A 12277-nucleotide genomic window follows, 5' to 3' on the forward strand; every position below is an offset into this window, starting at 1 on the left:
CAATGAGCTGCTCAAAAAACACCCCTGAACTAATTTGATAGAAGAAACATTTCAGTCAAGAACAGGATGGGCCCCGGTTTCTGGACAGAACCCCAAACCTTTGTACAAGAACTTGATCTCTTTCAATTCATAGAATTTGATTTAGTTTGAGCCTGTCATTAATAAACCCGTTTCTATAAACCACCTTAGACAGCGCCTAAAAAGTAGTGGGAGTCTCTCTTGGTTACTAAACATTATTGTTACTACATTGGAATGTCACACCCGGGGTGCAGCATAGCAAAGACTCCCAGGCTGGCCTGAGCCTGTTTTCAGCAAAAACACAATGTGCCAGTAGAAACTGTTACACAGGAGACATACTGTACTTGTACAACATATTAAAATAAATCACAAATTGGCATTTGAAGAAATACACTTTGCCTTTAGCTCTCTTTCTGAGAGTTTGATAAGAAGATTTTACCATTATTTTAACAATGAACAGTATTCTCATTCTCTTCTTTAGCAACATCACTGCTTAATGTTGGGCTATTTCTTTTTATGCATTAGAATTCTCTCTTGAGGTCCATCCCTTTACCTTGCGCTGTCAAGCTACCTTTATCTAAAACTGGGTAAAGGAAGTAAAATGTCATTTGAAAGCTGCTATCCATTTTTGTATTCTTAATTTTCACAAGCGGCTATGGCCTAAAGTATTTTAGGCCCATATGTTTAAACATACATGTCCCAACCTGCATACTTCTGTGTTTATATGTTCCACTGTATTATTTATATTAGGTTCCACTATGAACTAGGGGCAACGTCTTTATCTAAATTTAGATAAAGGAAAGTTTATCTTTGTTCAAAATCTCAGCAGCTGGATCATCACAGCAGAATTCCATGAAAGGAGAGGCCTTTGAGGCCTTCTACGCAACAGTTTTTGGGGGCAGGACAAAAACAAAGGAGCTTCACTTCATTGGCTGGACGCTACCCACAGGGTGTTACTGAAGTATGGCCTCGTTTCTAAACTCCACACACACACAGTAGGCTCCACAGACAGCAGAGACAGACCAGAGCCACGATCCTCTTTCTTTTTGCTCTATCGTTGATTTGATGAAACACATTGTGGTCTCAAGCCTGTGAGTAGATTTTGCTTTGAAATTCTTCTAGACATTGTGAATATTGGATCTGATTGGGGTTTAATTAAATTTTTAAAGGTTTTACGTGTTCACTAAACCCTGATTTCTGCGTATAGGTGATTTTGAAATTGCTGCAGCCCTCCAGTGAAGTCAACATACTTACAGTGTTACATCTACCGTCCGTAGAAATGAATTGTGCAAGGTAAGCTACGGTGCTTTAAATCAGACTTCTACTGCAACTACACTGTGCATTTGATTAAAAAAAAAAAAATACCTATAAGGTATTAGAGTGGTGAAATCAGAATTATGCTGAAAGAGAAATATGTGTCCAGCCTTTTTGATCTCATTTCAACCCCATCTTGTCTTCCTTCTCAGAGTTCTCCATGCCTTAGGGAGTCACCCACCACCAGCTGTGATGCCAGTTGACCTCGCCATGTTTCTGAGCCTCAGCAAGCGTCAACCCCTTTATCAGCTGCAGCCCACGTCTCCTCTGAAACCCACACAGCGTCGTTATCAGCCGGCCAACTGCCTGCCTAGGACCGGCCTTCAATCACCGCACCCATCCTCCTCTTCCTCCTTCGCTTCATCCTCGTCGCTGCCCTCCTCCCCTGTGTCCTCAGAACCTCGGAGCTGTTTCCGCAGGGACAGCAGTGGCCTGAGCAAGAAGCGTGTGATCTTTGCAGACGCTAAAGGATTGGCCCTCACTGCTGTGAGGCTATTTATCCCTGAGGTCTCTACCCCTGCGTCCACTCTGGTGATGAAACCCTCCCTCGCCCAACTGCAAGGCCAACAGCTGACCTCAAACAAACTGCAACGCTACAAATTGCGCCTTGGCTTCCCTCAGCCAGCGCTTGACTTCAAAGCCTTCCTTGCACGTCTGCGAGACATGCGTGTACAGTTGGAGAGATGCAACGTTTCCGAGCACTCCTTGAGTGGAAAAGTGCGCGTCTCCCATGTCGGTATCGACAAGGCTGTACATGTGAGGGTGACTTTTGACTCTTGGCGGAGCCACCATGACATCCCCTGCACATTCCTGCAGCAGCAGCGCTACGGGGGTTGTGACATGGACGTTTTTGCTTTTGACTTAAGCTTACCGAAGAACATAGACCCCAATGAGCGAGTCGAGTTTTGTGTGTCCTTAACGCCTGGTCCTGGCTCGACGCCGCACTGGGACGACAACATGGGGCAGAATTACAGGGTGTGCGTGGAAAAAGATGGATCAGATGGTTACCAAGGCAACGCTTACCATTGCTACCCCACACTTTCACACCATCGGGCATCATCTTGGCCTTCACATGTGTCCCCCAGGATGCAGAACTCTGCTGATCTACAGCTTCAGAGGAGAGTCAGAACAGAGCGGAACAACCTGTGTTTGACAAAGTAGAGCATTGAAAGTAGCCCTCTCAACACAGCCATGAAATATGTAAATAATGTAACTATGTCAAGAAATATTTAAGAGAGAATTAGGGCTTTTATGGATGCATGGACATTGTTGGATGGTCTAAAGCCTACTGTTCAGAAACAGCTCACCCATATTAGCTCAACTACCCTGCTGAAATGTGAATAATACATGCTGCCTTATTGTTCTGATTAAATCCATTTTTTTAAAGAAGCTTTTCTTGCTCTTTTCTTCCCTCTGTAGAAGTGAAGTCTTAATTATTCAACACATGCCCTTTTATTAAATGCACCTTCAAAGTTTGAAATGTGTTGTTGTGCATTGTAGCATGACACACAAGCCCTGATTGAGACACCGCTGGGGCATGATCATGATCTACTTTCACACAGACGTTATTGTTCTTGGCTCAGATTTCCTGTGAGTCATGCATACCAGACAGAACAGAAAAGAGAATTCCTGTATTGCGATTGCATAACAAAGTAACTAAATTAGTTGCAATTTAAAAAAGTACCAATCCTAACAACATATACACACATATTACAAGCATAAGTAAAAAATAGAGAAATTTAAAAGGGGTAAAAACAATGTGTTATGTCACAGATAAAATATTCCTGTGACTCAAAGAGTAGATATATATTGTACTTGTAGTGGATTTATATACAGATAATACTTTGGGTAATACATGTGTAAAAAGAATATGCTATGGTGCAGGTGGTTAACATCGTGCATACATAAATTAATCCAAAAATAATTACAAAGATGCTGTTGAAATGTAAACAGAGTCAGTGTTTGATTGTGTTCAGTTCTCTAAGGGGTCTGGTAGTAAGTCAAAAAACTGAAAAATCTTCTGGGCACACATGGTTTGCATGAGACAGCCTGTTCTAGACAGTCAGCTTCCTGCTGTAAAACGGTGGAACAACACGCTGGTAATTGTTATTTCTTGTACTGTTCCAAACTGGTACGGCATATAGCAAAGTAACCATGTCAACCTCGGAGCCAGCATGTACTGTACTTTGGATAAATGTGTGGGCTGGTGTTTACACGCAAGGGTGTAGTCCTCATTAGATACTGCTGTAGCCACAGTGTTCTCTCAGTCACTCTGTAGGCTCCTCTTGTTGCAATCCTTCTTAGTCACCTTGCTGTTAGACTCGTTTCTCTGTCCTTCACTTTCTTTTCTTTCAGGCTGTTGTCATGAAAGGACCACCGCCTTTGTGAATTATAACAGTGACATCAACTGGAAAACAGTTTCCACATGGGTACACCTTGTACTCTATGAGCACTTATTTATTGATAAGACTCAACAGTGTCGGGTTGGTGTCAGGTGTTAGATCTTTCCCCTCTCGACATCCAATGATAACAAGATAAAAAGAGCAATGGAACTAGACACATTATCACAGCTACAGTAAAAGTAAATTACAGAGCTTTTTGGCAGCCCATAATCTCAAGTGTAGTAATCCACTGTTCACATGTTAAAGGACTTTGTGGTTCTAATGTTAATGAAGCTTTATTTATTCAGGACATTTTATCAAGTTCATGATCTCAGACACCGGTGAACAAATCACATGCATTTGTTGTATGCATGTAATTCAGTAAATGCTGTTCGGTCACACAAAAAAAAGTCATCACGCTAATTAAAACATTTACAAATATTTAAACTGGCAGGAAAAGGGGCATACTGATAGTCTATTGTTGAGCTGCATTCACACCAGGCTTGTGCAGCGGTGTGGGACTTAAATGGCTCATTTGTGTCTCGTTTGTGTTCCCCACGGTGCTAGCATTTAGCCATGCTGCTAGTATGCTGGATCCTATGAGTGATTGTCCATCTGCATTGAACAATTTAAAAAAAGAAAACATGTAATTTCACACAAACTACCCACATTCAAATAAATCTGCTGTTTGTGCCACAACACCTGATGTGGTCTGACTGCAGCCTTTTACTGAAAACACAAAAAGGTGAAGTGCCTTTGTCGCAATAATTACAATTCTTTTGTAGCTGAGAGGGGTGTTCAAGGGTTGGAAATTTAGATATGTTTGTCAACTTGCCACCACGGCTGATGGATTCCAAAATGTTCCAACCAGTCAATAGATTATTATTTTCTTTGCTTGTGAGTGAAGCAAATCTAGCAGCCACTTGCATAAATGCCAGCATTTGGCTGGTGGCTGCTGAGAATTTTCAACCCTGGGCATGTTCATGTGTTTCAGGCAGGAAGAATTTTCTTTGTAACAGAGGTCAACACGTGACAGGTGTCACCGGACTCTCTAGCCACACTTAGATAAAAAAAGTTAAACCAATCTCCTGCTTTTAGTTTGGATGTACTCCACTGCAGAATCGCAACCACAGCTCAGACCTGATGTCATTTTGTCTGGAAGACAGTGGGAAATCCTCTTTGGGCAAAGTGTAAATCATGTTCAATAATTTTGACTTTAGACCACATGTCTCCTCTTGCACACCATGTAGTGCGTTTGGTGTGTTCTGTGCTGTCATCAGTCAGAACAGCTGTCAGCTTAAATTTTCGGCCGATTTGAAATGTTGAAGCAGAAGGCGGGACTCAATGACCAAACTGATTGTTGGAGTGCTAACCTGGAAATGACAGATTCAACAACTGTGTTTTCAGAAACGCATTTCGGTGAACTATTTTCATAAAATAGCAGATCGTGTCCGGAATGAGCCGACATTAAGATCGGTTTTGAAATTCTGCAGAAGCCAGACCCACGTGACGTGTTGCCTGTTTTCATTTTTTGGGTGACAATGTAGATTAGCGCTGCCTGCTGTCATGGAGATGCATCACATGCGCACGAGCAGAACCTACGTTCCAGTCGGCGTCGCTTTGGTGTGTTCCGAGGCACTTTTTTGACCATCTTGATGAGACTGGCCCGTCCGGCTGCCTTTTCCGCCGACGCTTGGCCGTCGAGTTGGTGTGTCAGAGCCTTCAACCACTTCTACCAACCACAACAACAGAATAGCTACATTTTTAAGCTTTTCAGTGGTCAACATGTAGTTTTGCGCTTTGCGTTTGTCATTTCTCTCATTTTATCTCTAAGCCAGCAGAAGCCACAGCTGGCTTGTGGCCAGCAGTCAGCTACCAGCTGCTGGTGCTTACAGTGCTGATGCTCAGTGCTGTCTGCACAAGGGCCTGAAGACTGATTCCAGTAGGCCGCGGCCACAGCTGCGATCACAAAGAGTGAGCTACTGGGAGCAAACAGTGGTGGCTTGCTGAAACTAAAGACATTAGGCTGCAATGACCGGAAATTGTTTTATTCTGGTGCCAAGTACTGTAACTTCAAAAGCAACCAAAATGTCACTTGCACTCATCAGTTGTGTTTAGGAGCTTTAAAGAGGAAGACATTGTAAAAATAACCAGCGGTTGAACAACCACCAGTGGTGCCAGCAATGCAAAAGCAGTTGGAAATTGACTGTTTGTTACCCAACACTGTGTTTGTCTTGTTTTTGCCAAAAGTGGCTGATGGCGTAAATTCTTTGAGGAAGACCTGACTATTAATTGATGCACTCCTACATCAATTCAGCTGTTATCCTAATAAATGTACATTTTCTCATGCTGTTTATAACTGTTAAATGTCTGCAACTAGTCTCTCCTGATTGAAATGTATCTTAACGTAAATCCTTTCAGGAAGACCTCACTCTTAATCAATGCTCTACCTAACTCAAATCAGCTGTTATGAAGTGTTATCCTTCTTGACAAACCAATCAGAATTGTTAATCAATGGCAAGGGCCAATCAAAGAGTCACAACCCTGCTTTAAATAATTGTTTCTCCCTTTATCATTCAGCTGTCATTGCAGGCAAAGAGTTCAACCCTCCACCTCCCCTTCCACCTCCAGTCATCTACTCCAGCTCACCGGTCCGGAGCCTCCTTGGGTCTGGTCTTCGGGCTCCTTTGTCACCACCACAGGTGTCTAGATTCCATCGGGGGGTCTTATGGTTCTCTACCCTTACATAGATATACGAAAGATTTGTATAGCAATGGAGTCTAATCACCAAAGACTTTGTACATTTTTATTTTAGCTGTACAATATCTGAAAAGATGTCTCTCCTGATTGAATTAATACTCAGTTTAGAGTGACCCTCCCCCAAACTCACAAAAGTGACCATTTCATGGTTGGTTTGAAGACAAGCTCAGTATTGGTCAGAGACTCTGAAAAAGCCTTGGCCCTGTTTGGGGGCGAGGTGATGGCACAGTGGCTATAACACAAGCCTTTGGTGCGGGAGACCCAGAATCAAGTCCCACTGCGAAACATCAACCAATGTGTCCCTGAGCGAGACACTTAACCCCTAGTTGCCCCAGAGGTGTGGGACCTCTGATATGGAGCAATTATAAGCTGCTTTGGATAAAAGCATCAGCCAATGGACATGTAATGAAATGTTTCTCAAATTAGTTTTGAAACAATGGTGAAATTAATCTCTACACTTTAGGTTTTTTGCGATCAACCTATTCAGCTTTTTTTTCAATTTCAGTTGTGAAATTGTGAAAGTTTACAAGGTTTCAAAGCATCCACGTACGTGTTTTACTATACACAGAGTCTGCTGCTTACAAACCAATCAGAAGGTAGACAAAAAAAAAGTATTTTATATTACAAACAGTATATGGGATTTTTACAGAAAGCCTACCAGGACAGCTGACACAGGCACCGAATGCTGTGAGTCTGCTCTAGGCTACAGCAGACTAGTGCCAATTTCTTCCAGCATACCAGGAAAGAAAAAAAAATGAACTGCAGTGCCCTCTATGGTTAAAACAGCATGTGAGGTAAAATAAGAGATCAAACTGTGTTTATCATCACAATTACTTCACACAACATAACAAACCCAACAAAAGTTATTCGGCAGATTCAGACATTGTGATACGGCCATGTGTATATGTGTATATATAATATATTTCTTTATTTACAGACTCAAGGTCCGTATAAAAACTCAACAAATTACAAAAGGGGTTCAGACCAAACACAAACATAAATACATATAGACAAACTGAGTCCCACAAATATCCCAAAAGAAACACACATACATTCAAATGTAGAGTGTAAATGTATAAGGTGAATATTTGTCTAGAGCCAATAAATTGACCACTTGATCTGTCACTTTTTGGGATCTATCTTTACTGACAGCGGTTGCTGGGCTGGTGGTCATGCCTTCCTGTCCCTTCCATGTCTTCCTGTCACACTCACAGATGTCTCGCATTTGTTGTTTTTGTCTGAGGGAGATAAAGCAGAAAGTACTCTGTGATTACCAAAAGGCCCGTACATTCCTGGGAATTGAAGAAACTGACAATAATGTCAGTTTGACTGTATCACAAGGATAATCCCTTTATTCCGCTGTACTCACTGCTAAAGGTGACTTTCTTGTTTGCCTTGTTGCAGCTGTAGTCATAAAACTCGGAGTACGGGTTGTCGAGGATGGGCCAGCACTCAGAGTGTTGCTTTGCATCGTTGAAACACTGATCATGCACTTAGCAGCACCTACGAGTAAAAAAGTCAAACAAAGGTTTTTCTTTTTCTTTTTCTTTTTCTTTTTTAAATGACGTCTGAGTATAAAGCAGGCTGAGCAAAATATCACCTGTCAACGTTATCCACAGGTGTGCCGGAGCCTCCCTTTCCACAGTAGCAGCCGTAGTCGGCGTAGTCTTAAACAGGCCAGCTATCAGGCATCACACACAGGATTGTCCTTCTAAACTGGTTGAGTGGCCTGGAGTCCAATGACTACAGGCCACTCAACTGTAGTCCTGTTGTGCTGAAACACAACAAGTAGAGGCATTCAGAATTCCGTTTATATGGGAAGATGCATCTATTCATGGCCACCGTGCGTACAGATGGACAGCATTTGTTGATGTGTACTAACCAACAGAGAGGCCTGAAGCCAAGAGAACCAGAGCCTGGAGGGTGTTCATCCTGTAAGTCAAAGGGCAAGTCACAGAGTAGCTGGCCCTCTCACATCAGGCACTCTTTTTATATCAAGTATGAGACCTTGGGAAGTGCTCTGCCAGCTGTTTATATCACACAGGGCCTCATGGATTCTGATAATCAAACACAAGTCAGCATATGTAAAAGCTGCTAAAACTCTCACACTCTCGAAACCCTGGACCCTGAGTCATGTGTTTGATGTTCTATCTGGATTTGAGCTGCTCAGCTTTGGGGTCAGGACTCCAAGATATACCAATAGGGTCACAAGTTATGGTCAAGACTCATTTAACAGGTTTGAAATGTCTCATCTGCCTTGATTGAGGTATTTTAGTGATTATCTAGTCTTAATCTCATATTTGTGTGAAATGCTTAAATTCACAATGACACTCAAGGCTCCGAAAAGTTTGAGAAACCCTTGTAAGACATTTGTCAACTCTGTGTGTATGACTACATGATAAAGGGAAAAGTATCATTAAGCAGACAGAAATATGTGCATAACCATCATAAAAAAGAGACATAGAGATATAGTATATTAGATAATAAAACCTGCTAGTCAAAACGTTCTGCCAAGTGTACAGACACATAGAAAACCCCAGACTACACAATCAGTGGTGATATGAATGGAGATTACATAATAAGCCCTCAAAGGTTGGGAGCAAAGTGTTCAAAGGTCACATGTACGTTACTCTTTTCCTAGGATAGCATAGGCATGACCCATCCTCCTCTGCCTCTGATTGGTTAAGGGAGGAATACCGTGGTGAGCCAATCTCACGCCTCATGCCTAAATGTAACCTACCCAACCAATGAAGGCAACAACTACTAGCCAATCAGAGGAAGGGTCATGATTCTGCCAACCTAGGGGGAGAAAGATTGGCTATACATTAGCTGTAAAGAATGTGTCATATTTGTACACACATAACAGCGCCTTTTATTGACAATGGGATTTCACATTCTAACCTTTCAATATGTGGCCATTTGTAAACAACATGTGAGGTAGTATGTGACAAGCAGATCAAAATGCGTTTATTATCAGGATAGCTGCAAAACTACAAATGCAACAAACAAAAAAACAGCAGATGAAAAGAATGATGGATGGTTATGGGTTGCTAATATCAGTGGACTCCCATACAGTTACTATAAGACATACATGGGCAAAATGTATACGGTCAATATGTGAATATTTCAACTATGCCGAGGATAATCAACACATATGTACTGCAGTAGCTTGGACTTTACTGGCAGCGGTCGCTGGGCAGGTGCTCGTGTTCAGGGATCCAAGGTGACACGCCAAAGCACTCGGCAGCCTTCCTGTCACACTCGCAGATGAACATCTCGCATTCGTTGTTTTTGTCTGTGGGAGATAAAGCAGCACTTTGTGATAACCAAAAAGGCCCACAAACATTCCCATGAATAAAAATAGAAATAAAAAACTGAGAATAGTATTGATTTGATGATAACAGGAACATCAACATGTATATACTTTAACACTGATCAGTATATTACCTTAGACTAAAAGTAGGGCTGAGCAATATGGAGAAAATCAGATATCACCATATTTTTCACAAAATACCTCGATGTCGATATTTAAGGGCTAGGATTTTCACAATTAGATTTCAGATAATTAATCTTTAATAATAATATGGAAATAATGACTAAGTGGTTAAAGGCAAGTAAAAGAACCGCTAGAACAGTCCCAAATCAATATAATATTGATATATTGCTCAGCCTTAACTTACTGATAGAAATGTAACAAAAATCCACAAATTTCATAAGCAAATAAAATGGAAGTTTATGAGATCAAGTGATCAGGGTACTCACTGCCACAGGTGACTTTCTTGTTTTCCTTGTCGCAGCTGTAGTCATAATACTCGGTGTACGGGTTGTCGATGATGGGCCAGCACTTAGGGTGTTGCATTGCATCGTTGTAACACTGGTCATGCACTTGGCAGCATCTACGGGTCAAAAAGTCAAACAAGATGAATTTTGAAACAGAATTATTTTATGTATTTTTAACTGACGTCTGATTATGAAGCAGAGTGAGCAAAATATGACCTGTCCAGATCATCCACAGGTGTGCCAGAGCCTCCCTTTCCACAGTAGCAGCCGTAGTCGGCGTAGTCTAAAGCAGGCCAGCTATTAGGCAACACGCACAGGATCATCTTTCTAAACTGGGAGAGTGCCTTGTAGTCCAATGAGTGGGCTGAAACACAACAATCAGACGCAATCAGAATTCCATTTATACTCTATTGGAGGTTGCATCTATTCCCGACTACCACGCGTTCAAATGGACAGCTTTTGTTGTTGAGTACTCACCGACAGAGAGGCCTGCGGCCAAGAGAACCAGAGCCTGGAGGGTGTTCATATCGCAAGTCAGAGAGTCACAGAGTTGGTCTCACTCTAACATCAGGCACTCTTTTATACGTGGTAGGAGACCTTGGCAAGTGCTGTCAGCTGTTTATGCTACACAGGGCTGCACGCCTCACAACGCATTGACTCTGAGATTCAAACACAAGCCAGCATATGTTAAAGCAGGTACAAATTCCCACACTCCCTGATGTGTGGGTTAGGGCTCCTAGATTTAATAAATAGGGTCAGAAGTTATGTTGAAGACTCATTTAAAAGCTTTGAAACGTATCATCAGCCTTGGTATGTGTTTTCTTGTTTTTTTTTATGTCTCTGTTATGTATCAGTGGTGGAATGTAACTACGGCATTTTTTGAAGTACTGTACTTACTGCATCTACAAATTTGAGGTTATTGTACTTGCATTGACTATTTTCCTCTAGTTCCACTTTGTATAGTCAACAATAAAAGAACGTCCTGTCACTTTCGACTGCTTTAATATTTTGAGCTAACTTAACGTATGCAAATATAAGACATAAACTGAACAATTTTCAGAAACGTGTGACCAACAGAAATGGAAAAAGGTGTCTCTGAGCAGGAGGGGGTGAAAATCAAAAGTAGCCCTCAGTATCTGGCGAGGCCACCGGTTGCTATAGTACCACATAGCACTTGGTACCTCACAATAGGGACATTGCAATGTATTGTCCTGGCGTAGGGACATTGCAATGTATTGTCCTGGCCACATCTGAGGTCATCATGCCTCCTTGCACCATGCCTAAGACACGTTCCAGTCAGATTAGCAGGGCCCCTGGGCGTCTTTCTTTTGGTGTTTTTCAGAATCAATAGAAAGGTCCCTTTACTTTCCTAATTTTCTTATAAGTATGACCTTAATTTCCTACCGTCCTAAAGCTGTTATTGTCTTTTCGACCATTCAACAGCTGCATGTTCATTAATTGTTCGTGGTTCATTGAACAAGCATGGAAAACATTATTTAAACCCTTTGAATAAAATCTCAAAATGTATTTAGATTTTTACAAAAGTATCTTTGACTTCACTGCATTTATTTTTCAGATTTATTTAGTAGTTACTTTACAAAGATATGTGAACACAAAATGTATGAAAATGTACAACGACAGCTGAAGCAATAAGTCTACTGACAATGCATTCATTAAAAAAAAAAATGGTTCAGGAAATTGTCATGCAAAAATTCCAAACATTTTATACTTCCAGCATCTCCAATGTTAGGATTTGCTACTCTCTTTTAATTATTTTAATTTATCTTAATAACTTTGAATTTTATACATATGCCTGAATGAAAACATGCATTGTGAAGTTGTTACTTTGGGCGCTGTGTAATTGTGATGGCATTTCTTATTATGTGTTTCTACAAACCAAAGCATACATCCATTACCGAAGAAAATAATCATGTTAATACCTAATTTAAATAGATGCAGTTCAATACAAAATAAAAATAAATGTCTCTGAAAATGGAGAAAAAAAAGTGTACACACCAGCATGG

At 41.3% G+C, this 12277-nt stretch overlaps 2 protein-coding genes and 1 long non-coding RNA gene across 6 annotated transcripts; 1 reads left to right on the forward strand and 2 right to left on the reverse strand.

Moving 5' to 3' along the window:
• Nucleotides 1-1007: 1007 nt before the first annotated feature.
• si:dkey-242g16.2 (uncharacterized protein LOC336380 homolog) lies at nucleotides 1008-2722 on the forward strand. 2 transcript variants are annotated; one of them, XM_034896915.1, is made up of 3 exons: nucleotides 1008-1109; nucleotides 1226-1311; nucleotides 1485-2722. In XM_034896915.1, the coding sequence occupies exons 2-3, from the start codon at nucleotides 1298-1300 to the stop codon at nucleotides 2491-2493; spliced, it is 1023 nt and encodes a 340-aa protein (XP_034752806.1). In that variant the 5' UTR covers nucleotides 1008-1109; nucleotides 1226-1297; the 3' UTR covers nucleotides 2494-2722. The 2 variants fall into 2 exon arrangements, with proteins under 2 accessions (XP_034752806.1, XP_034752807.1); XM_034896916.1 differs by having other exon boundaries at nucleotides 1098-1109; nucleotides 1247-1311.
• Nucleotides 2723-7538: 4816 nt separating this feature from the next.
• Nucleotides 7539-10796, reverse strand: LOC117959682 (phospholipase A2-like). Of its 3 annotated transcripts, none has more exons than XM_034896961.1 (5): nucleotides 10731-10796; nucleotides 10470-10617; nucleotides 10236-10369; nucleotides 9657-9768; nucleotides 7539-7622 (listed from the first exon to the last, which is right to left on the reverse strand). In XM_034896961.1, the coding sequence occupies exons 1-5, from the start codon at nucleotides 10777-10779 to the stop codon at nucleotides 7616-7618; spliced, it is 450 nt and encodes a 149-aa protein (XP_034752852.1). In that variant the 5' UTR covers nucleotides 10780-10796; the 3' UTR covers nucleotides 7539-7615. The 3 variants fall into 3 exon arrangements, with proteins under 3 accessions (XP_034752852.1, XP_034752851.1, XP_034752850.1); XM_034896960.1 differs by having other exon boundaries at nucleotides 7540-7629; nucleotides 9664-9768; XM_034896959.1 differs by lacking the exon at nucleotides 7539-7622 and having other exon boundaries at nucleotides 9444-9768.
• LOC117959683 lies at nucleotides 7843-8487 on the reverse strand. Its single transcript, XR_004659993.1, has 3 exons — nucleotides 8356-8487; nucleotides 8074-8216; nucleotides 7843-7976 (listed from the first exon to the last, which is right to left on the reverse strand). It is a non-coding gene; the product is annotated as an uncharacterized LOC117959683 (long non-coding RNA).
• Nucleotides 10797-12277: the final 1481 nt, after the last annotated feature.

Source organism: Etheostoma cragini, chromosome 16 (assembly GCF_013103735.1).
Source record: "Etheostoma cragini isolate CJK2018 chromosome 16, CSU_Ecrag_1.0, whole genome shotgun sequence".
In the NCBI taxonomy this organism is placed as follows: Eukaryota; Metazoa; Chordata; class Actinopteri; order Perciformes; family Percidae; genus Etheostoma; species Etheostoma cragini.

Excerpts from the sequence above, each read along its gene's own strand:
- LOC117959682 (XM_034896961.1), bottom strand. The coding sequence starts at position 10,779 with ATGAACACCCTCCAGGCTCTGGTTCTCTTGGCCGCAGGCCTCTCTGTC. Across the intron at positions 10,618-10,730 it reads GGCCGCAGGCCTCTCTGTCG|CCCACTCATTGGACTACAAG; the intron begins GTGAGTACTCAA and ends GTTGTGTTTCAG. Across the intron at positions 9,769-10,235 it reads CAAGAAAGTCACCTGTGGCA|ACAAAAACAACGAATGCGAG; the intron begins GTGAGTACCCTG and ends TATCTCCCACAG.